We start from the raw sequence: 25,713 nt of genomic DNA, 5'->3' as shown, positions 1-25,713 counted from the left end.
ATGACCTTGATCTTTCACCCATTGAGAGCAGGGCCTTGCAGAGCCAGGCTGATGCCCTCCAGTAATATGAGAATGATGTGGTATGAGTACCAGTGCTGGCAAAATAAGAATGATGCCTCTTCTGGAAGAAAATCAAGCAGCAAAGTGGGCAGTGTGGCCAGCTGCCTCTGTCTGGAAGGTTTTATATTGGGCAGCACTTATTCTGGGGGAAACTTTAAAAGCATTGTAGCCCTTATAAGCAGCCCTAAGTCATTGGAAGGCATTATGGAAAGACAGAGAGATATTCTCAGGTGTATTTGATCTTGTTTCTGGAGGTGAGCCTTAATTGTTTAAGATGACCAGCACAATGAGAACAGAAATATTTGATAGGAGGTGTTGCTTTTGATCAGTCAATTTGTCACAGTGTTGGAAGAGAAAATATCCCAAGGAAAGACCAGTGCTAAAGATCCGTTGGGTATCTGGCAGCAAGGAGAAAGCTGTAAGTCTACTGAAGACCATGCCCTGGGCTCTAGTAGGGAGTGTCCAAAGGGAAAAAAAGGTTAGTGACCACAACAGACCGGGATGGGTGGGATTTTGAAGTGCACAAAGTCAAAGCCAGAGCAGGGTGAGCAGCTGGAGTACAGGAATGAGAGCCTGGAGGGTACACAGTGTCTGTTTGTTGAAATAAAAGACTTTACCAGTCTGTCTCTGCTGTATGCAAGCTTTATTCAAGATGGGATTGCATTTCAAGGTTCACTTTGGCGTGTCAAAATTTTTATTGATTGTACAGAAAGCTTTACCATGGGTTCTAATTTAGCACCAGTGCTGTGCCATCAGCTGTTGTGTCTTCCATATCACTTATTTCAGTTCTGTTGGCAATGCATATCCTGTCTAACGCTCCCTTTGTTGCTTGGATACGGTTACGTTTTGCCACTTGCATGGTGTTAAATGGTTCTGCCTGTCTGATGCATTGATTGTACATTTCTGGAGGAAGCATCATCGAGCAGCAATTCTCTGAGCATTAGAGAACACTTATGCTGTAGTGTAACATGTGAGATAATCTGAAATTTATGGTAAAGGAACACTGTTTTCTCTTTTCTTCTTCCTCCTCCATTTTTCTGGTGCATTTAAATAGAGAGCTTTTTAGGATGCCATTCATTACTTTAGCTTGCTCATGAGCTGCTCTGGGTAGCAAAGCTGATCTGCTGCCTTTCCTGCCACTATAGCAGCAGACAATTTCAGTAGGTCAGTGAAGGGAAAATTGCTCCGGCAACAATTATGTGTCTCCACTGAAGAGGAGAGGTGCAGCAGGCTCCTGGCTTTTGTGTTTGTCAACAAAAATCTGCGCATCAGGGGAACTGAATAAAACTTTTATTTTGTCAGGATTTTCCTTTGAAACATCTTGTTTTTACCATGTCTAGTACTGCATAAATAATACTTAATAAATGCTGTTCTTGCCAGTGAAAACCTGAGAGACTTGATGCTTTATACATATGGCAATATTTACAATTTAACTGGGATATGTGCTCTGTCAACCATGGAGGGGAAATACATGGATTTAATTCTAACCTACTGTCTCCTTTGGTCAAAATGACCCAACGTTGGGTTTTTTTCCTGACTTGATAAATACTTCAGCTTTGTTTTCAGTATATATGTCTTCTCTTTTTGTTGATGCTCTTTAGAGTCTTTCACAGTTCATCTTCCGTCTTTCCCAAATCTACTTTTGCCCATAATTCCTTTAGCGTGCTACTAAGCAAGGCTATTTTTGAGCGTCTGGGTTTTTAATAACTTTTGATTTGAAAAGTTGACAGGTTGAAAGTCCTTATCTACTCTGATTTCAGTGGAAATTAGATACATAAATATCTCTGTGGAAGTGAGCCATGATGGATGAGCTGCTAGCAAAACTGTTTCATCTGTAAAGAAAATAGTCCTCTTCAGTAGAGGACTGAATGACAACTGAAATTGCATCCTTAAAAAAACATAAGGACTATCACCAAAATTAATAGTATAACCTTATTTTGATCTTGAAATAACTCTATCAGAAAAGATTTCTTCATAGCACTAATTTTCATGGAAACAGAAGACCTTTATCACTAACTGTTAGACCAGAAGAGATTAATACGTGTTGCTTTCAATGGTGGCAAGCTAACTGTGGGGTACCAAGGAGTTATGTTTTAGGACTAGTGGCAATTAGTATGTTTAATAACATGAAAGGGGAAGGAAAATAGGGAGATTATTCTTTTTGTGTTTGACAGATTTACACAAATGGATACTTTATTTATATAATAAAGAAATTTTTTAAAAGTGTAGTTGCTGAAGAAATTTAGTGTAAAAAGTATCAGGTAATTTTTCAAGAAAATACTGCCTTTTTAGCTCATTATAACCAATCTTTCAAAAGAACAGTGAAGATACTACCAAGAGAGGTCAGTCAAGTAATGTAAGAAATGGCTCAAGATTCAAGGAATAAGCAACTAGAATTTTCTCTTTTGGGTTTTGTTTTGTTTGTTCTCGCAATTCCTTTATGAATGTAGAGGTCTTCTGTATTTCTTCTTATGTTTACATTTTATACAGTTAAACCCACACTTTATTCTAGAGTTTGAGATACCCTGTCATTAACACAGTCAAACTTGCTACGAAATGCAAAAGCAAAGAGAGAAGAAATATTCTTTCTACATTCAGGGTATTCTTAATTGCTGTTTTGGATTATTGTGCAGGTATTTTGAGGGCATGTCATTGTCAGTACCGTCTGTAACTGAAGAAAAATAAATTATATTTGACAAGAATACTAGAATATTTTTTACAGTGATTGAACACTTCCTTGACTGATTGTTTTTGGTGGATTTTTTTTTTTTTTAATAAACAGAAAACTAGAGGTTATGTAATAAAAATGAAGTAAAAATTGACAGCACTGTTTTCTTCAGAGAAGTGATACATGAACGTACTAGGGTATTTGTTTCATTAACGGAAGTTTTAAATTATCAGGAACTGTTCAAAGAATAAATATATTATCCTGTTGGCACTCTCTGTCTTTTCTCTCTGCTTGCATGCATTAAAAATCACATTACAAGTGTTCATCTAGAAGATGACTGCCTCAGTTGTCCCGTGTCTGTTCTCCATTCGGGGAAAACGTATTGAAGAGCCTTTAAAGAAGCCTCTTGCTTCCTCTGAGATGCAAATGCAATGTGTCTCTAGAGGCTAATAAACTTGCACAGAGTAAAAGAGTACTATAAAGAGACACCTTCATTTTTCTAAATGTATTTATTCCACAAAAATAATCTTTTATGATACGAGAATTGTAGCTAACGTGTACAAGAACACATAAAAGTTACTGTCTGAGGGAAAACAGCTTTGAATCTGTTTGTGGCCTCATCTGTGACTTGTGTAGTAGGTGTGGTACTTTGTGGGGCTGAACACATGACACACTTGTAGTATGTAGTAAAAGCTGCATTTTTTTCCAATTTTAACTGGGATTCCTAAATGAACCATATTGGTCAGATATGTCATGTATTTAAAATAATTTGTCTGTCCAACTTGAACTTTAGATTTATCATCTTACATAAAGATTATAATAAGTCTTTTTCCCATAAGAGTTGCCAGTTTGATTGTATGTTTAGCTTTGGTTGTACATTTCAGCTTGACCTGAGTAGAAAAATACTTACTGTTCCCAAAAAACTGTGCTATGATTTGTAGCGATTTGACTTTTTAATGCAGGAGCTGATGAGTAGTTGGAAATACTCTAAAGACTTGAGCACACATCATAGCTCTTTGTGTTAAATAGTAATTTGCCTCATACCTTACCAACTTAATGTTGTGTTACCCTCACACAGTGAGCATATTTATATGTATCTCCATATGAGATATATATGAGAATCTATGGTGTAAAGAAAAACTGGATAATAACAACTTTTATACAGGCAAAGTGAGGGCACACATGTAAACTAATAGCAGTCCACAAAGTAGCTTTATTTAAAAATATATGTGGAAAGTGTATGCTAGATGATGTAACTTTTGAAGAATTATCTGCAACTGCAAAATAATTAAGAGGATTTTTCATAGTCTGTGATACTGAATGTTCAGATTCTGAACCAGAATTAATGAGATCTAAGTTTACTTGTCTGTTTTACCACAAATCTTGTGTGCTTTCCCAGAGGTAGCATTTTTTTTTTGCAACTTATTATTTTAACCTGTAGTGCACAAGAATACTTCCTCACTTTGCTCTTTAATGAGCTTAAGTTCTATGAGAATGGCCTATGTGTCCCCTTTTTCTGAATGAGTGCTGCAGTAAACACAATTAGGCCTGTGTTTTGACTATTCTTTTTTTAAAAAATAAATCCCTATTTATGCTATTGTTTTCAGGCTAGAAGCTGCTAACTGTGAGTAGCATGTAACATTAAAATGGCATGATGCAATTAGTTCATAAACCTATCAGTTGCCAAACTCAGAAGCAGTCAACCAGTTCTAAAAACAGTGTTGATGTACATGGTGTATTTCAGCCCAAAGGCTGAAAATATCAACAGCAACGGATGTTGGATATAAAGCACAACCAGAGCAAAGCTTAACCTGTGGTCAGCCATGTGGAACTGCTTAAAGCCATCGCCTCTCTTCTGAAGGAACTGGAATTGTCCTATTGACATATATATGCATGGTTGTTTTATGCTCACAATGTCTGTAGTTCTTAGTGAATAACCGTGCTACTCCAGTTCCCAGAAAAGGAAGCTTGATTAAACTTCTCAGTCCTATTAAAAGTTGACAGTTTATTATTCTTAGATATGTGGATAACTGTGCGCAGAGGTAGTGAGTGAAGAAATCTGTGTCAAAATTGAAACAGTAGAATGCAGGTAGACCTGGAATCAGCCTAGGATGCACTGGAAGAGAAAAGGAGTTCATGGCAGTGGCCAGAAGGAAGTTGAAGTATTCAAATCTAATAGTATTTTTGAGGGAGATATTTTCAAAATTTCCAGATATGTACTTTCTGCTCTCTCCCTTCTTTTATGAAGACAGAGCCAAGCTTATATTTGCCTTCTTTTTCATTCTTTGCTTTGATGGACCTTCTTACAGAACCACTTCTTTTTGCGCTTCCTTTTTTCTTGGTGGTTTGGGGTTTTTTGGTTTTTTTGGTTTGTTGGGGTTTTTTTGGGGTTTTTTTGTTTGTGTTTTTTTTTTTTTTAAACCAAGGAACAAAGCAAATAGTTGCCAAATATGTCATGTGTGTGGATGGTAGGATGAACAAAGGATGATACCCTAGTGCTTGAGTCAGGAACAGCATATTCTTAGTGAAGGGAGAAGATTCCTTCCAGTTGTTTTTCGTGTTTCTGTTTTGTATGATTTTCATGTTTACCTATTGGCATTCAGATAACTTATCTATTTGGGATCCTTCTCTCTAGTTTTTGTTTCTGGTATTTTGTACTGCAAATGAACTCCATAAAGGTCTTTTCTTTACATGGAAAGTGGTTGCTTGGGGCTTTGACATCTTCTAGTCTTTGCCATCATTCCTTAAATTCCAGTTCACTGTTGTTTTGTTTACTGCTGTGTTCCTCTGCTAAAATTTCTCAAACCTAAATATTTACGGTAAGTTATAAAGCTGGTCAGCATCTCCTTTTTTCAGTCTTTCTATTTTACTATTGACTGATCCTTTTCTCCTTTTGTAGAAACATTTTCCTATACAATCTTAGCTATTGCCTGCTTTTTCCCCTCGGCATTTTCTTTTAGTCTCTCCATTTTCTTTTTCTTAGGATATATGTTAATAAAATGAAGTTCTGGGTGACAGGTATTTTCAGTTTCTCTTGTAGCGTGTCTTGACATACTTCTTTTGCTTATATAGCAGTTGCTATCCTATCTGTGGCACTGTATTATTTAAATCTATAGGTTATTATATTTTATCCATACTCAAATATTTGGGCCAAATTATTTGCACTATAGGGAGTGACTTGAATGACTGGAAAGTGTCCAGTTTGTTTTCTGTAATGGGCCAGTTTTAGGACTGTGCAACTAGTGTGTTTGTATGTGTCTTCCTATTGCTTCAGGTTTCCCTACTGCCTAAAATACTTCTTTGTGTGGTGTAAGTGTGCTGCTGATTGCTTGTTTCATGGTTATTAAGTTGCTCCACAATTTTTGTTCAGTTGAATCTTAGCACTAGGGAAGAGCGGGTGTATGTGGGAGGTGTGGCCTTATTTTGAATATTGAAATAATTTTATCATATTAACAACTAAGATGTTGAAATCTTGACCTTAACAGTAATTTAAAAGCATTAAGCACCTAAATAAAAGATGAAAAGCCTCTTTCAAAGATGTTTTTCTTGTTGGTCTTTAAAATGGTGTTTTTTCTGTCTGTTTCCAGGTTTTCTCAAATAATGATGAAGCCCTTATTAACAAAAAACTACCCAAAGAACTTCTGTTAAGGTAATTCTACATAATGTATTAAGGAGTAAAAATCTGAGTGTTGTACATTGCTTATGTGGCTTGCAGGCTATCAAATGGTATTCATTCTTTCTTAAATCCTCTTGAAATACATAGCAACATGCCTGATTTAGTTCTTGGAATTCTTGAACTTGTTGCCTTGATTTGTTTTAATGTGTTCAAATTATACTATACCATGGAACATATCATTTAATAGTGATCTTTTCCTTGCATGTCAGAAAAAGAACTGAAATATAATGTCCAAAAAACTTTGCTGTACCGGGTAGTGACCTCCTCCATACTGCACAATGTTTTTTATCTGTCTGAAGAGCTTATAATTCTTTCTCTAGTGTAGTTCACACTCTGTGTCATGAACAGCAAAATGAAATAGAAATTCCACTTGAAATCTTCCAAAAAAGTCACCACAATGAAAAGCACTGTCTGTTACCATTACTGCTACTCTGTCTTATATAAAGCAAAACCACCAGGAGGATCTTTCTTACTGTAGTCATTCAGTTTTTCATAAATATTATCAGCTTGCTGGTGTGCGAGTAGATCATCTTTGTGAAGTTAGCTGCAACACTAAGATGAAAAAGTCCAGCCCATGACTGAGACACACTAATGGATGTCTTCATGCCCTCAGGTTGTTGAAAGCTGATTTTGAGCAAAGTATAAGCTGCCAAATGTGGAGCTGTTGCTTGATTGGATGTGACCACTCCAGAGCTAGAACTGAACCAGTTTACCACCATCTTCTATACCTACATATAGGTTTTCTTGCAGCCCACTGTAACACTTTTTAAGATGAAAGGAAAAAATAAATTAAATGTTTGCTTATAATGGTGCAGTTACCGTTTTTAGTGATGGTGTTATTAAAACTGAGCTGATGATTTTTTCTTAAAAAAACCCTCCTGCACCTGGGGAGGAACAATCCTTGCACCAGCACATGCTGGGGGCTAACCTGCTGGAAAACAGCTCTGTGGAGAAGGACCTGGGGATCCCGGTGGACAACAAGCTGTCCATGAGCCAGCAGTGCGCCCTGGAGGCCAAGAAAGCCAATGGTATCCTGGAAGAGCATTGCCAGCAGGAAGAGTATTGCCAGCAGGGCGAGGGAGGTGATCCTACCGCTCTGCCCAGCCCTGATGAGGCCACATCTGGAGTGCTGTGTCCAGTTTTGGGCTCCTCAGTACAACAGAGACATGGAGCTCTTGGAGCAGGTCCAGTGGAGGGCAACAAAGATGATTAAGGGACTGGAGTAAGGACTCCCTTATGAGGAGAGACTGTGGGAGCTGGGCCTATGCAGCCTCAAGAAGAGACAACTGACAGGGGACCTCATCAATGTCCATAGGTATCTGAAGGGAGGGTGTCAAGAGGATGGAGCCAGGCTCTTTTTGGTGGTGCCAAGGAATAGGACAGTAGTCAATAGGTGGAACCTGAAGCACAGGAAGTTCCATGTGAATATGAGGAAGAACTTCTTTACTGTGCAGGTGACTGAGCACTGGAACAGATTGCTCAGGGAGGTTGTGGAGTCTCCCTCACTGGAGATATTCAGGAACCGTCTGGACACAATCCTGTGCCATGTGCTCTAGGATGACCCTGTTTGAGCAGGAAGATTGGGACAGGTGACCCACTGTGGTCCCTTCCAACCTTATCCATTCTGTGATTGTAAAGAAGTCAGCAGGAAAAAACCCCAGTGTACAAGTGATTGGGCAGGACCAGTGGCTTAGCTGTTAGTTTTTGTGTTCAAGATAACTTCTTACAAGGCAACTTGAAGGATATATAGGCTTACCATGGATTTGACCGATGAGGAATTAGTGCAGCTAGTCCCTGCTACTACACTAACTGTTGTGGCAGTGTCTAAAGAAGCTTTCTGCATGGTTTAAAGCCTTCCTGGGGCTGGAGCGACAAAATAAAATATTCCAGGCCAAGCGTACACAGAACTGATTCAGCCAACCAACTATTTCTTGTGCTCATGTGTGCTTTTTGCAATTGCACAGTGATTTACTAAAGTAGCATTGCAGCTGTAGCCAGAAGAGTTGATGATCTGAGAAATTGAAGTGGGACAGTCAGCTTTCTCAGTAAAGAACATGATGATCTCGTATGGAATGCTGGGACTCGGTCTGCCCTGCCAGAGAGGAATAAAGTGCCTGTTTCATTATACCCACAATTTTGTGCTGACCATCAAGGTTTTGGAATGGACAGGAAGGGGATGAGTGGGAGAGGCGCTCTGTAAACCTCCTTTTGAAATTGTACTGCTGCAGAGACGAGCTCACAAGGCCAGTGGAAGAGCATGTTAGAGAGAGTGTTAAGATGGGACATGCATCTGAGTTCTCATCCCTGCAGAGTGTAGATACCTAGGGAAATTTCAAGGCACAATCCTGGCTGTCTAAAGCTTTTATCAGAGGGGAATTTATGTGCCTGCACATAAAGGCTTTTGCAAGACTGAGTCTGAATAGTCTTTCAACACCTAAAACAGTTTATGCTCGAGCTGCAACATGTTTTAAAATAGTCTTGCCCTATGGTTATGACAGAAGAGATTAAATATTGCTGCATTGAGCGTAATTAATATTCTAATTATTTTTCCTTTATTTACTAAGCAGTCTACCTTTTAATTAAAAGGAGAGTAAATCAGTTGCAGTGGAAACATTGCTCACAGTGCTGGAACTGAATACTAAGTACTGTTGAAAGTATCATCAAATGCACTTAGTTTGTTGTTTGCTTGTATCAGATATGTATGAACACTGTGAGAAAGCACTACAGCCCTTTTTAAAAAAACCATAATATTGTACCTGTGGAAGAAGAGTGGTTAATAACTTGTTATAAATATCTGGAAATTAAATGTAAACACAATTTCTTCTGTTGCAAGAATTGGTCTTGTTCTCATTTGCATCAAGTAGTTAAACTTATGTAATCTGAATATAACAAACAATCCAATTTTTTTCTCAAAAAATGAGAAACTTTTTCCTAATGGTAGACTTACAAAGTACTACTGCTCTAAAATTTACTCATTTGTTGTTATAGTTGTATACACTAAAGTTGATCAAATTAAGACCTTGGTGTTATACTGCAGTTCTTTTTATTATTATTGTTATTATTACTCTAACAATCAGAATTACATTGGAAGATTTTCAAGGCAGTGTCATGTCTTGCACATTTCATTTACTACACTTGTAAGTAAGTGGCTGAGATCCTCAGCTTCTCAGGTAAGAAACTCATTTGAAAGGATAAGAAACCAGAGATTGTTTATTCCTTCTCAAGTAGACCCAGATAACTTGGCAGAGGAGGAAGAGAATATCTGACTATATGGACAGTGGTGGTTTTGAAGAAGACCCTTGTTTGGAGGGGCCAGTTATGCATTTATGGAGGTGGAATAGCTGGAGTAGAGAGAGGGAGGTGTTTAATTTGTAAATTTTTCTGGTTTATGGACATTTATTTTCATTTGTAATACTGGAGTAATTTTTTTTCCTGTGGAAGAAATAGGCTACTTCTAAGACTTTTGTTTTGTAGTATTGTTCAAATTAAAGGAGAAATTGTCACCCCTGTTAGCTGTTGCAGTACTAGTTTGTCAGTTGGCAAGGAATGCTCTTTCCCCTCTGCTCTTATAAATTACAAGTAGAGAAAGGTTGACTAAATGCTAAATTGTATGATGTTTAAGTAAGAATTGTGAGGTGGTACTATAAATCGTCATTTAGACAAAGTTTTCAGATGATTGTAGCTTTATTTTTTTTTCTTAGCCCATATGTTTATGGAAAAGCATCAGTTGAATATACAGGACATTCGTTGTGGATTTGCATTGGTGTCTGAAATTCATGAACACATATCTATCATCAGATGAATCAGAAATCAAGTCAGGCTAGTACAACTTTAGTGGTAACTTTTCCAGCAAGATGTCACAGCCTTAAAATGGCTCATTTTTTTTTTTAATGTAAATTACTGAGGAAAAAAACCCCCAAAACAATGGATTATTAAAGTTACAGTGTGATTTTGGAAATAACTGGAAACAAAAAAAAAAATGCAGTGGATTTAATAAATATTAGAATGTTCTGACTTTCCATCAGCTTCAAATTTTTATTTTTTTTTTTGTACTTGATAAAAAGTAATAATACACATTTGAAAATGGAAATGCAGCCAGTACTTTTGGCATGTAGAAGGATAACATTTGTTCATTTGTATTTTAGCTGCTAATGTTCTGTGCTGTATGCTGTATCTTAATATATAAAGTACTGACTAGTGAGTCGAAGAACTGAAAAATACAAACTTTTGTCTGGAGCAGTTCTTAGGTGGTAACAATTTTGTAAGCAAACAAACAATAGATGTGTTTTGAGGCGGCAAGAAAAAGAAATCTGTCATCTGGGACATGATTCATTTTCCACACTTCAAGGATTTGTATAATTAAACAGGGCAATATTTCACCCTGAGTAGCTGAGGCTGCTGTTCAGTGTTTGACAATCTCAGGGAAACGTTCCAGTTTTATAATACACATGCAATCTTTTATTTTGATTTTAGGCTGGTTTTCATGTCTTAAAAGTCTTCTATAGTAGTCGGCCAAGCAATTACAATGTAGCTATGTAGAATTAAAACCAGCTAAATTGGTACAAGTGTATAAGCTGCAGTTATACAAATTAGGAACCTAATTGATTGTGTAGGAATTGCTTATGAAAGTAAAACTTCTTCTCCGTGTACTTAAGCAAATCTGTGGTTTCTGTAAAAGCAAATTCTAGTAGTGCCTCATACAAGTAATTTTTATTAAGTAAGTCTTTTAATTTAGCATGCCTGAAGTACATCTATCCAAAGAATTAGTGTAGAGCAGCCCTAATTCACACTGTTCAATATAGAAAACTCCTTTAGAGGTTTGTTAACTGGAAATATGGAGACTAATGTTGACAGGAAGTAAGCAGAAACAATGGGACTGATGACAGCATAATATCAAAACCTGACTCACTCCTATGGAGTCATATACTCATTTCCAGTGGTCCTTACCTCCAAAACAGTGATCGGAAAATCAACTGAGCAAGTGATCCAAATGAGCCATGGGTACAGGCCTATGATAAAGCCTTTGAAAATTAGTTAAATATTTTGATCTTTAGCCAGGGAAACTACAGAATTATAATTATTTTAGGACTTACTGGATGCTTTCAGAATCCTTATGTGCTTTGGCAGCAATTGAAAAGTAGTATCACACTATCGATAATATTTTCACTTGTTTTAACATGATCTACCTGATGTTAAAATGTATAGTCTTTTAGTTTCTCTGTATTTTCAGCCTTCAAGGTGGTATATCTAACTTCCAATATACACTGAGAATGCAACAAGTCACTCCTTTCTGATTAATCAGCTTTGGTTAGGAAAAATTCCACTTATTCTGATGATGGAATGGGTTTTAAAACTTTCCAGTGATTTACTTCATATTCAGGACAGAACTTGGACTCTGTTTGAGGAAACTAAAGACTCAATCAATAGCTCGGTGGTCAGCATACCCCCTTCAGAATGTTGAGAAAGGTCTCGACCTATTTTTTACACTGCTACATGTATTGTTTGTCTGCTTATGAAATTCTTACCAAGATCAGTTCCAGATGCAAGTTTATATTTTTCAGTTCTTTGCCTCACCAGTCGGCACTTTGTACACATTTTCTGGCTTCTTTGGATGAGATGCTAAACATTTGCAAATGATTATGTGTACAATTCAGTTTGGCCTTTTGAAATTGGAGTAGGTAGCTGCCATCCTCTATTTAATATGTTTAAGTGATTTGTTTTTGTTCACAAACAACTGCAAGAGAAGCTTAAAACTGAATGTTTTGGGCAAAGATATTTCAGATGGAATTCCCATTAAAATGTGAATGAGGGGCTCAAAGAACTAGGAGCAGAAAATTACACACTAACGCTCTTGTATACTGTGTTAATGAAGAAGTGAAGATTTGGAAATGAAAGGGGTTTTTTTGTGTCAAGGTACTGAGTAAGATTTGTGAATTTTGTGAAGGAAATACTTTCTTTAATGTTTCTGCCTGAACAATTGGGACTTCCTTATAAATGGAGTGCTTCAGTATTACTTGGTTCAAGTACAGGTATTATCTCTCAGTAAGAACATGCTTGTGACAAAGGATTAGTCACAGGGGAACAAACAAAAGTAAATAAGCATTTGAAGTAGGAGTAACAGCTAAAGGGGATATACCAATGACTTATACACCTCTTGGAATCATACTTTACCATTTATTTTGTTTCATTTTGTTTTTCTTTTCTTTGCTGTTAAGCCCCTCTTTAGAATCTCTTATTTAATGAAGACTTAATTCCGTTTAGAGCTTTGTTTACCTTTAAACTGGAGTTTTATTTAAACTCAGTTTCTTAATTTGTTAATTATCAAAACTAAATGTTCAAAAGGATCAGTGATATAAGGAAGTCTGCTTTTTATATGGAGCTTTGGGAGGCAGAGGGGGAAATGTTCTTCCTCATTTCTGTGTGAAAAGTGCCATCAAAGCAAAAAGGCAATCAAAAGATACTTCTACTTTCTATAAAAAAATTATTTTTTTTTAAATATTGTTGCTAGACAGTTTAAATAACAGTACTACATATAAAAATAATTAGACCTTTTTTGTCTGTAACTCGTGAAGTATTTACAGAAGAGGTGAGCTTTATTATCTGTGTGTTCATGATGCAGGCACAGGCATCAGGAATAGAAATCTTTTGTTCAAGGCCAGTAGCAGGTTGGATCAGGTCTAACGAATCCTACTCCAGTGACTGACCAAAGTATGCAGTAGTAGTCATGGTTTATGGAGCATCCCTAGGCTTCATGTCACGAGTGCACTGTGTAATTTGCCTACATCTTTACCTAGTGCAGCGTGGATATAGTTGATTTTTGGCTGTTTGGTGCCCAAATTATAATCCCTTCCCTTGTGGATAAAAGTAGACCATGGGATAGTTGGAATGGCCAGCAGGTTGGATTGGGACTGTGGGCTGCAAATTAAACCACTCTGAAGTAATCATTAGGCTAACTGCTTTTATTTAGGAAGATGTGCTATAGTTGCAAATTTATACTGCATAAAATCACTTCATAAAAATGACCTTTATATTAAAAAATTATAGACTAGCTGAGGCTGGAAAATTAAACAGAACTGACCTTTCTTGAGTTTATCGTTGGTCATTTTGTTTTAGTTACTGAAGATGTTGCTATTGTGTTACACATGGTCATACTTTACAAATAAGTAAAATTTTTTTAAAAATAATGTGTTACTTGTATTGCAAGTAATGTGTGGGCCATAAAAAGTTAGATGCTGCCCTCTATAAAATCAATCCAGCAAAGCTGATTATTTGTAGAAAAAGCTGATTTCTGTTTCAACTGAAAATAGATATCAGGCATCCTGTAGTCAGCCTGTTATTTTGCAATTGCTGATACTTTTGTGCAAGAGTTGTGTAGCAATAAGCATCTTGGCAACAGAAAAGGAGGTTTGGCTTGTAAAGAAATGGGTTTTTTGTGCCATGTTTGTTATTGAATGCTTGTGATGTACATCAGCCGAGAAAGACCTGAGTAGTTTACAAGTGGAAACTGCAGGGTTAAGTTACTGGAGAGTTTTGGAGCATCTAGCAGAGTTTCCAGTTTAAGTGCTTTACTTTACAAAATAGCTCCTCTCTAGTGAAAAGGGATTCGTTTTAATAGTTGACCTGAAAGGTCAAGCATTAGATGAGTCAGTGCATGTGTGTTTCATGTAGCAACTGGCATTTGTCAGCCTTTTGTAACACACTGCTGAAAACAGGCCTGACAGAAATGAGCTAAAAGATAGTTGTTTTTTTCTTAAAATAGAAAATAGTCAGATTCCTTAAGATTTAAATATGCCTCGCTATTTATGTTTCCAGGGCAAGTGTTATTTTGCCTTTTTTTTGAATAAGGTATTACAGGACTTAACTGCAAAGTTGTTGAAGTTTAGAAGTAAACCAACATTAGCATTGTTAATGTAATCACATAGATATGAATTTATTTATATAATTTATTATTCGTGAAAGATTCTACTTTTATGGATTATGGATATGAATTATTTAGCTTATCTGTGTGGTTTCTAGTCTGCATATTTTTATTCTAGTGTTTGTACATACTGCTGGACTACACTTATCAGTGAAATGTCTCATACCTCAGTAGGATGTTTAGTAAAGTGGGGGACAAAGGGTGAAGAGAAAACTTCCACATGTAAAGAATTGTAAATGTGTTTTGTATTTACTGAATATGACAAGACTTCTGTGGTGGTTATGAGACTTTGCCACTGTGTATATTCAAACATTATTAGTTCAAACATGAACTGTGAGTGGCTGATGCCCTTTTCCCCTGTCACTTGGGCATTCTTGCAGAAAATTCTGAGAAAAACCTGTAAAAAGAGGAAAATCAGATCTGTGAAAGCTGTACTTTGTCTTTCTGTGATAGTTTTCCATGTACGTAGGCTTTTCTCTTCCATACTGCATGTGAAAGACTTTAATGAGAGCAGATTTACTATGCAAGGAATTGTACAAATCAGTAAGAAATTTGTAGTCTAAAATGGGGAGGACATAACAGATTTGTTGTGTGCATGTTTTATAACAACTGGATAGTGTGGTAAAGTTGAAAGGATCTTCTAAGCAGATTATCTGGTTGATTGATGTCTTCGATGAGGCATTTCTCATCCTGGTTACTTTGGTTTTCATTTTGATAAAATTTGCTGCCATTCTTTGCATGCAAAACCACTATAAATTTAAACAGCATGGAAAATAGAAGTTCTGAAAGGGAATTCCATTCATAAGTCATTTATTAAACAAAACCATAACTTACGTTATTGTTGAAGATTTTTACAAATTACCAGATGTTTCTGTCATACCAAATTTTGGGGGTTGGGCCAAAAATTCTAGGAAGGCAAGTATGTGTGTGTGGTACTTATTGTTTGCATTCTGTTATCCACTTTTTATCAATCCATATGGCATTGTATCAAAATACTTAAAATGAATAATTGCCAGGCCATTAGTTCAAAAGCTTATTTCTCCTGTGATCAAGTTTGGAGAGGCCTTACAAAGGCAAAAGAGAAGCAGTTTGACTCTTGTACAATTCGATTTCTCTCTCTGTAGGAGGTACACTGTGCAGTGTTGGGGTTTTGAGAAATAGGTGTTTCTCTCTGTGCCTCTTTGGGGAGGGAAACAAAATATTAGGACTTAGCCATCTCTGTGTTTGGAAAGACATTGGACAATCTGTTTATAGCAGAGGGAATAATGAAGCACATGTGGAAATACATGGGATGATAGGAATCATCACTTAGATCATCACTTCTGCTTAGTGGGACCATAAAAGTTGCAGTGAAAATGTCTCAAGAAGGTCTGTGACCCTCTTACGCTGAGTTTTGGTGAATCTTGGGTATCAAGAAAATTCCAGAATACTAGAAGGATATGAATCCTGACTGCAGCATCTGTAGGCAAGAGATAGATGACCAGAAATCTCAGCCTCCTATTCTGTGTGCTTTGGAAAATTCACCACAGATTTATTTGATGGAAAATTGAGAGAGAGGAATATGACAGTTGTTGTGGTTTTCTGGAAAATAAGTCCTTGGACAATATCATTCTTTGAGATTAAACAATGGGTTGGCTTTACCAACCAAAATTACACATTTCTACTTAGGCATTTGACTTTTAACATTTGATGTTTTTATTTTAAAAGTTAACAGTATATGTGCAATATATCAATGTGTTTCAAGGGGATTAAGTTATAGGTGACACAAAAACAAGTGTAATGGTTTTCCCGTATGAAGACATGGCAACAACATGGCAATAACGTGATAAATTGGGCTGTGTTCAAACAATATTAATTTTACAGAATAATTTTGCATGGATAGATATACTGGACTAAAGAATGCTACAAAAAGAGCTGTGGTCTGGACTGTGCACTTCAAGAACAGGGTGTGATGATGAAATGGACAAGATACTGTAAGATTCTTCTTTGATGCTGTGTCACAAAGGCTGTTACAGTGGCCTGAAGTGGCTTTGAAAACATACTGAAAAAATAATGTGCAGTGAAAAGGAGATTTAAAGAACTAAAGTAAAAAGATTGTTAAAATAGGAATTAAAGATGACATGATAAGTGGCTTTTAAACTCGATGAGGAGAAAATATTAACTGCTAAAGTACTCTTTAATTTGGTGAAGAAAAGTAGAAAACAGCATAGAGCTGGAAGTTAGACATTCACCTTGGAAATAAGGGAAACATTTTGACAGAGTGATTAACCAGTGGAACAAACTACCAGAGAAGGTGATGATTTTCCACATCTTGGAGGCTTTCAAATAAAGAATAGATCCTTTTCTGTAAGTGAGGCTTTAGCCAAATACAAGTTTACCATAAGGGAGTTGAGGAATTGTGAGCTCGTACAACCCTTTGTGCCTTTGGCATGAGGCTCATTCTGCAGATACTGTTAATGTTGAAAGGCCTCCAAGGCCAAACCTATGAGGCACTTGTCCAGAGCAGTGTGTGCCTAGGGACGAAAAGTCTTCAAAAGCCCCAGTTGTTGGTAAGTGAATTTTCCTTCTTGAGCTCAATACAGGATAACTAATTGAATAGCTTGGGATACTAGAAACCAGAATAAATGATCCTAAATGTTACTGCGGATCTATGAACTTAATTTCCAGTTTCCTTGTATTAATCCATGCCAAAGACTGAAGTGGAATTTAATGCTGCTGCTGGCTGCATTAGCTTCCGTCTACGTAGCTTTGGTCATAAGGACAGAAGTGCTATACAACCAGCAGCTGCCCTCAGTAGTTTTTTCCACTTTTTAAAATTACAAGTACCTGCTGATGTTCTTTCACCTCAAGTGCTAGACAGTGTCAGTGTCTGACACTGACAGATGACTGACAAGGTCAGTGTTTCCATCTCAGTATGTTGATCGCATTTAAAGTCTCTTAAAGACTTTGAAGTCTTTTAAAGACTTGAAATGATTTTAAACCTTGGAGTCTTGTGTCTTATTGGGTAGTTTTCCTGACTGGTAAGTATTTGCTACTAATTCTGTGGGACTGCAAGGAGACAAGCTAGTGTGTGTTAGTGGTGCACATGTAAGATTGTATTATAGAGGGTAAAGAAATAGAGAAGTGTGGAAAAAATGTTTTCAAGCACAGTAGCAAGATGACTCTTTCGAATTGTAAAAGTATTTACTGGAATCTCTTGCCTATCATACCATTTAATTGAAAGGCAATGATTGTGCTTTTGCTTGCTTATAGTGCATCCTAATGTTGTTGTCTGTTTTGATGGGGACAACTTGGGCTGCCTTGCAGGAAAGTTTCTTCTTTGGAACAAAAAACCCCCACCAAACCTAGAAGCATCACAAATGTTTACACTTACTGCAATATTTTTTCTCTTAACATAGAATAACCACTTTCAGTTTTTGACTTTTTGAAAAGTCACTTCATACAGAATGAAGCAGAAATAAATACATCTGGTCTGCATTTGATTTTAATTTACCTTTTTATTTTTAACAGAAATCATGCATCAATGTTAATCTCGTAACAGCAATAAACAATGAAACATGAAGACAGACTGCCAGACAACTCATAGTAGTGGGGGTGTATAAAAAAACCTTTCTTCAACATTTTGCAGTTTCTTCTGTTGTTTCTTATTTCTGAGATACATCACTTCTAAAGCATGTCATGTTCTTCATTTAGGCAAGAGTATCATGTCATGAGTTCTTTCTTTGTTACAAGTAACACAGAAATCTGTCTTTTGTCCTTCTGTAAATCTAAGATGATCCTCAGATTCCACTCATACAGTGGTTCTATGAGGAAGCTTCTACAAGCCAAGAAACTTTTGCAGCTCTCTAGAATAATCTCCTTCATCTTCTGACATTTCCCTCATGGTGAAAGGGAGAAGGGTGATTTCAGAAGAGGGTTCCTGGTGGATCATTGATACGCTGCTCTTAAAAGAGAGAGAACGCTTTTCAGTGGTTATCTGTCCAGCAGTCTTTCTGAGCACATTAAGTGTGTATTTTGTGCAGTAAATGCTGCTAAGTTTCTTAAAGTGTTTCAGAAAGGATGTTCAAATGACAAAATAGATGCTGTAAAAATAAATGTTATCGGCGGGGTTTTACAAGTTGTTTCATAGCTTCTAGGAACATCTGTCCTTCTGTTTGCTTGGCTTTTAGGTTTTTGAGAAAGTGTTTTACTGTATAGTAAAAAAGAGAAAGAATTTTCATGTGTCAACAAAATATTGGAAAACTATTATCTGAAGTGATTGTAGTAAATATCCAGAAGGTTGTTGTGTTTAAGAAGTATTTTCATTACATTTTTTTACTCTTACGACAGCTAAAAATCACAGTGCTTAAGATGTGAGCATCCATTTTGAGCTCTAGCTTCAGATTTTCACTTGAAAAGCAGTAACCAAGAATTTTACATTATTAAATTCAGCATCTCTTACCAGTTGTTTGCTCCTCAGTGTTAATATCTCACTATAAAATGAAGTTGTTCTTATTACTGTTAATTGTTTTGATGACTGAAAAAGTTCACTGGCAAGCAGGTAGCAGTTTATAAATGAATTACAGTAATGTCTTTCATGTATTTCAAAGCTTTCATTCTCTGTAATAGAAAATTATTTTGGAATAGGATCTATATTTTATGCTTAGGTTAATGATTTCTTTTTTGCTGAGAACATCCTATGAACCAATATAATTGTTTGGAAATGGCATTTAGCAAAATTCATTTTGACAGTGCAAAATTTCTTTCAGAAAACTACTGAGAGTTGACAGTCCTGAGGAATTGGTTCCATGATCAGAATAGTAAAGCTAAATTTTCAACTGTAGTTGTTTCTTGTAGAGTAAATAATTAAAAAAAAAAAAAAGATACTGAAGGTGTTAGGCTTGGTAGTCACTGTGAAACCCCTTTAGAAATTTGGGTCATTGTTCTTTGTATTAGTACTTAGATTCTAGAACTTGGATTTATTTATGTGTTGTTTTCTAACTATTACTCTTCACCAGCCTCTGAAATCTTCATCTGTATTTGTGTAAGTTATTTCTTTAATTGTAGCACAATTAAAGGCATATAAGCTAGTTTCCCTGAATTAAAAAGAAGAAAAAATATTTTGTAATCATGCATACATGTTTGGGTAATATGGAGAGGGAACAGAAAATCGATTTTCAGAAGCAGCATCTGCTGGGTTCTAATATGTTGTTGTTGCCTGTCTTTAGATGATAGCTATGATATTGTTCTTTAAGTCTCAATAACCAAAATAATTTGGTAAAATACTTGTTGCATTTAACTTGCTTCTTGTGTAACTTGTGTCTTTCCATAGAACTACATAGCTGTGAATTCATATATTATTTTGAATTTATAATTAAACATTTTAATTGTTGTTGTTTTCCTTTCTTTCTAGAATATTTTCTTTCTTGGACATAGTTACTTTGTGTCGCTGTGCACAAGTTTCCAAGGTAGGTATTTCTGTTGAGGTTTTTTTGTTGTTCTTTGGGATGCTGTTCTTTTAATTGCATGCAAATAATGGGATTTATTGCAATCTGCTTCCTGAAAAAAAAATAAATTCCCAGACTCTTTGCTTATGAAAAGAAATTACAGTGGTCCCACTTCTACATTCTGATGTGGGCTTAGTTGCTATGTACAAGACTTTAAGGCTATGGAAAAGATATCCAGTTGTGTATGCTCTGTATCTGGAGAAAGGATTAAATCCAGTTTGGCATGATGGCATTTGCTTTTTATAAAGCATGTGGCTGTATAACACTATTTTTCAGGCGCATTTTCTGCTTAAAATTCCATGTAGTTTGGTTAATGTGCACCATGTGTCTAAGAACTACACCCATCATTTTCTTGCCAAGTACAAAAGGTGTTAAGTAGATGGACTACTAGTAGGGGAAAAAGGCACACACAAGATATTAGAGAAAGCATGCTAAGTAAGCTTTTATGTTTAGCTTGTCTTCATTTTTTTTCTTGAAATAAAATGAATAATATTCTGTTTCTACATCAGCTGTGTACAATGAACTGTATTATTATACAACACGAATGAACTTTATTTCATGCTTTTTTTCCTTATCTTAATGGCAGTTGGGTTTGGGTTTGGTTTTAATTGTTTTTTTGTTTGCTTGTTTGTTTTAATGTATAATTAAGCATGTAACTATTTAATTTCTACACCTGTATCACCCTGGCCTCTAACTTCAGTAAGTTTTGTGAGTCAGGTAACATCAGATTTCAGCTAAAGCCAGGAAAATTGCATAAGAAAACCAAAGAGATTGAATAAATTGTGTTTTTCTCTCAGAACTACCTGTCATTGGATGTGGTGTTCTTTTTTTTTTCTAATTTTCTCCATATATTCGTGTTTCTCTGGCTTTTTTATTTTGTTTTACTTTGAACAACTGCTGCTGCGACAGTGAAGGACAAATTAGCACGTGTAAAGGAAAGGACTGGTCCTAATAGTGGAAAGTCAGCAGTTTTCTGAAAGGTCTCTGTTTTCTCAGAATAGTAACTAGTGAGGTTGAGGAACTGTGGTTTTATTGAAAGGAATGTCATCTGCAGCTACTTTTTTCCATACAGATCTAACAAAAGTGACTTATTAGACGAATGTACAAAAGCTTTTTTAAAAATGGAGGGTTAAATCTTTCTGTGTATGTACCTGACATTTAATATCTTACTTTCCTGCATGTTTTACAGCCACAGGTTAGCCTTTGAAGTGTAATCCATTTAGAGGATTTGAGATTAATTTCCACAAATTCTGTTTTTAACTAGTTGATATTGTATGACTACTAGTGTCTACAATTTTTTTTAAAAAACGCTGCCTGAAATTGTCTCAATTGTAATATCTGAATTACTGAGAGAAAAGCGAAGGGAGCAGGCAGTGGAGGTAATAAATTGTATTTGTTTTCTGTAGGCATGGAATGTTTTAGCTCTGGATGGAAGCAATTGGCAAAGAATAGACCTCTTTAACTTTCAGACGGATATAGAGGTTAGTGTCTTCGGGTATTTTTCATTCTTACGGAGATGTTTAAGAGCACAGCCCATTTTGAGTATCCCACAGACTCTGCTTGCGTTCACACGTTTTAAAGACTAAGTTCAAGATAATAATACTGTGAAGGAGCAAATGGAAAAGAACTCTGTATTTGCCTTTTTCTTTTCCTCTGATGAGTTTCAATTTTGGTTGCCAGCTATGTATCAGATAATTTTCACATATCATATACAATACAGAGCTCTAGAAATTCAAACCTGCTCATTTCCAGAAGGGAAAGGTGTAAACAGTGCGTCTGCATGGAGTGAGATCCTCGGAATCACTTCTACAATCTACAAGGTAATGTTGTTGTTGGTCCCAAGTCTCTGTGAGGGGGCCATCTAGTGCTGGTAGCTCTCTGGACACTTGGCTATGGGATTTGGAGATTGAAGCACTAAAATGCTGAAGAACTTTTCTTACCACTGAGTTGCCTAGTATTGATTTGATATGTATTTGATTACCATTTTATGACCACTTGTTTTATAAGGTTTGAACCTTGCATGAAGTGCAGGTACATGTGGATACAGTATATAATAAAAGGATTAGGGCAGACTTGTCTTCCCTATGAAAAACATGTCTATATTAATGCTATCATAGATATGCATAACAAAATAAAATATGACATCTGAAAATGAAGAAAAAAATCCATGGGGAACAACAATTCTGTAATTAAATCTGAACTGGTTTATTGTTGTTTGATGGATGCAAATTAAATTTAGACTCTAATAATAGATTTACTTCTGAATGTTATGTTTTAGCTTAGTTGTGTGAATAAAATCCAGATGTGTTTCATTTGCTAACTGTGGTACAAATTGTACCTAAAGCTTTACAGTAATATAGATGGTAAATTTTTTTCAACGCTCTTTTAAAACTTTATTGCCAACTCCACTGCTCTACTCTTGTTAAACAAGAGGATCTTGAAGAGGTAGGAGAAAGATTTTGGCATCTACCTCAATCTAAATGTGTCAAAAGAGACTTGGAGCTTTAATATCATCTTTTCAGTTGCTTTTAAAAAAGCTTGTTTTTCTTGTTTGCTAAGAAATAAATTAAAACCCAACAGGTCTGCGGTCCTTCTGTTGATAAGCCTTTTGTATGTTTGAATTATTTTTCTGGTATTTAGAAACACAGTTTTGTATTTTTAAGTTTTTGATATGTTTATCTTATGTTTTATCTAGTGGTCTTGCCTTTTGAAATCCTGTATAGGATTTGAAATCCTATATAGGATGCAGCATGGAATTCAAAGGAGAAAGAATGAAATTAAGTTATGATCCTCTTTTACTATAAGAAGTTATTGTGGTTTGGAGCAATTCAGTTAGTTCAGTATATTATATTTAATTACATTTGTAATATAAACCCCTTAAATTTACTCCTACGAGTGTGTTTAACCAGCAGTTATTACACAAAGTAGTTCTTAAATGAGATACAGTTTCACGTTTGATGTCTAAGAACTCTGGTTTTTCTTCAGCTGTTTTAGTAACATTTTTTGTCTATAGATTTAGGGCAGTAATGCTGCTGATTGTATTTGACAACTTTTTGCTCAGTTGGACGTTGTACTCTTTGGTGATTTTTCTATTTGTGCTTGATCTGAGAATATCAAATAATGAAAAATTGGGTTCTGTGAAATTTTCCATATTTAAGCCCTCATGTAGTAGAGAATAAAGTGAGAAGGGAGGGCAAAACCTATTAAAATAATGTTTATTTTCTATCAAAGATGTATGAAGATCTTCTTGAAGTTAAATGTGCCTTAGGATTTCTTGGTATGTGGAACCAGTTGTAAGCTGAGGTGAATTGAAGAACTAGTTTTTTGAGTGACAGAATTATTCAAACAGTTAAATGCATTTAAATGCACTAAAGTTGTCTTCTTTGGTATGCTTGTTGTTGGGGGTTTTTACATGCTTAAAGAAATAAATGGGTTTGGGAAAACTTATCTCATTATTTGTTTCTGTTTTCTTTGAATAATTCATTAGGGTTTGGATTTTTTCTGGAATGGAAATTGTTTATATGTTATTCATTGAAGAATTTATCCTTACAGGTACCCTTAAAGGTATTTGGCCTTGGCTGAGAAATAATTCTGGTTAATCAGAAAGATTTAAAAAATACATAATTTTCAGTTTGTTTGTTTTGGTGTAAGTTCTTCTAAGAGAGAAGATAAATGATGTTACTTGTGGACTAAGAAACAAGCTCTGATAAGAAAGTATTTTCACACAGCAATAGCCAGGACTTAAGTATTAGAGAAGAACAATAAAATGTAAGAAACATTTACTGTAAAATTGTTACCATCCCATGTAGAGAGGAAAACAACAACGAAAACTCTACCGACCTGTAATTCTATATGTATTTCTTCTTTCGGAAAAGAAAAGGAGAGAAAAAGATACAAGGTGCCGTGGTATTAGTCCTGTTGCTGATGTTCCCACCAAGGTGTTCAGCACCTTTCAATCACAGCCAGCCCTATAGCAGGAACTGTGAAACAGGAACTTAACCAGGGCTGTAGTGACACACTGGCCCAAGCGAGTCTTTGTGGACAATTTAAACTTACATGCTGTACTTGTGACTGTGATCCCTGGGGAATGGGCATGCCTCCCATTCCACCTGTGAGACAGTTCTTTGGGTTCCCTACACATCTGACAAAACTTGAAGGTCATTTTAGTAGTTTTGTTGTGTAGGGTCTGCTGTGACAAAAAGTTGAGCCATGTGTGATCAAATGAAAAAAAGGGAGAGAGAACTAAAGATTGAATCGAGCAGCACCTCAGTGTGGGTGGAGATTCTCGACGGGTTACTGTTTTTTCTTAAAGTAGCAAAAGAAATTCAAAGAGATGCAGTTTCTGGTAGGGTACAGCTGGGTCTGGTCTTAATTCCCAGCATTTTTAATTTGATTAGAATGTTATGTCAGAGTAGAACTCAACAAAATCTTCCTTTTATTTGGTTTAAGGGTCGTGTTGTGGAAAATATATCGAAAAGGTGTGGTGGGTTCCTGAGACAACTTAGTCTGAGAGGATGTCTTGGTGTTGGAGACTCCTCTTTAAAGTAAGTATAATCCTCAATCACTTGTTTCCTAATGTCTGGACCAAAAGCAATTACTGTTACATTTGTTTGCATTTCTTAGTACTGACTGATGACCAAAATGGGATACTTAAGTAAGTACTACGTACCTTAATAATGACTAAATGTGATGTCATTTTGAGATCAAAATATAGCTACTGTTATTTTCTGGAGATGAACTAACAAATGAGAGCTGTGCTTTTCAGAAATGTGTCTTTTTCTTTCATTAGGAATATGTTGATATTGCTCCATTTTCAAGACTATACTGTGGTATCTTACAATAGTCAGAGAATCAAGATTAATGGTCATTTTATAGTTTATGATCTGACCCTAGCAATGGGACAGAGAATGAAGACTGATACAACTGAGTGCCTACAAAATCAGGAAAGACCTGGGTTACTCTTCTTGCTCTGATATAAGAACAGGCAGGCAACAGGAACAACTTGTTGGACTCTAAGTAGTGACAGTGGCCCTTCTTTTTATACAGTATATAAACTGAACTGTGCAGTTTGTTCCCACAAGGTTGTTCGAATCTGTATGAGCTTTTTCTAATGCAAGCTGTTTAGCCAGGTTCTTTTGGATATTTCTCTGAGTATTTAAACCCGAAGATCCTATTTCCAGCTGAAGGATCCCTAAGCCACAGATGCTTTAGGGCTCAAAGAATGTTTGGAAGAAGGCTTGGGGTGTAAAATATAAGCACAAAGATTTTGTTAAGCAGTGGGCATTAAGCTAGTGACTTAAATTTAAATAGCTATAAATTTAGCTATTGCTAAAATTTATAAGTAAGTCTAATTCATTGATTTTTGTCTCTAGAGTAAATTCATGCAGCAACTAGGTCAGCAATGATTGCTTTAATAACCCAAATGGGCATCCTAGCTTCAAACCCAAAGATTTCTCTGCCTCTAGGCCATTCCCCTAACTGCTCCCTGGTGTCTCCACCTTCAGGCAGTCTTGCCTCCTCATGGAAAAATGCATATTCTTGCCTCTCCTAGATTACTGGCAACTACTATCAAAAAAGTTAGTCCCAATCAAAGTTAACTTTCTGCAGTGCTCGTTCAAGTTCCCAGAGCATTCAGAGATGGTCCCTGTGTCCTTGGCAGGGAATGCAGTGGCAGAAGTGGAAGAAGGGGGGGTGGCAGGACTGGAGAGAGGTAGCAAGTACCATGTTGAGGAGCTAGCAGGGAAGGCATTGAGAAAGGTGTAGGAGGAAAGAGTCAGGATGGTAGATGGCAGTTTTCTGCCTAATAACTCCATTTTCCATGCTCTTAGCTGTGTTTTTTTTGGACACTAAGGGCTAGGAGACTGCAGTGAGAGTTGTGAATAGGACCAAAAATCCTATGATTGAT

The 25,713-nt window shown here is 36.2% G+C and overlaps 1 protein-coding gene across 5 annotated transcripts in view; it reads left to right on the top strand.

The window, feature by feature from the left end:
• Nucleotides 1-25,713, top strand: part of FBXL2 (F-box and leucine rich repeat protein 2) — a 57,032-nt gene that overhangs the window by 12,943 nt on the left and 18,376 nt on the right. For 4 of the 5 annotated variants that reach the window (XM_027655844.1, XM_027655843.1, XM_027655845.1 and 1 more), the window contains 4 exons: nt 6,316-6,377; nt 19,715-19,769; nt 21,215-21,289; nt 24,258-24,352. In XM_027655844.1, coding sequence (XP_027511645.1) covers nt 6,316-6,377; nt 19,715-19,769; nt 21,215-21,289; nt 24,258-24,352 — 287 coding nt within the window. Of the gene's footprint in view, nt 1-948; nt 1,053-6,315; nt 6,378-19,714; nt 19,770-21,214; nt 21,290-24,257; nt 24,353-25,713 lie in introns of those variants that run through there. The other variant, XM_027655846.1, reaches the window with a different exon arrangement.

This window comes from Corapipo altera, unplaced genomic scaffold (assembly GCF_003945725.1).
Source record: "Corapipo altera isolate COAL_440 unplaced genomic scaffold, ASM394572v1 59, whole genome shotgun sequence".
Taxonomy (NCBI): domain Eukaryota; kingdom Metazoa; phylum Chordata; class Aves; order Passeriformes; family Pipridae; genus Corapipo; species Corapipo altera.
The sequence above is the reverse complement of the archived record's forward strand: the minus strand, read 5'-3'. Positions and strand labels throughout refer to the sequence as shown.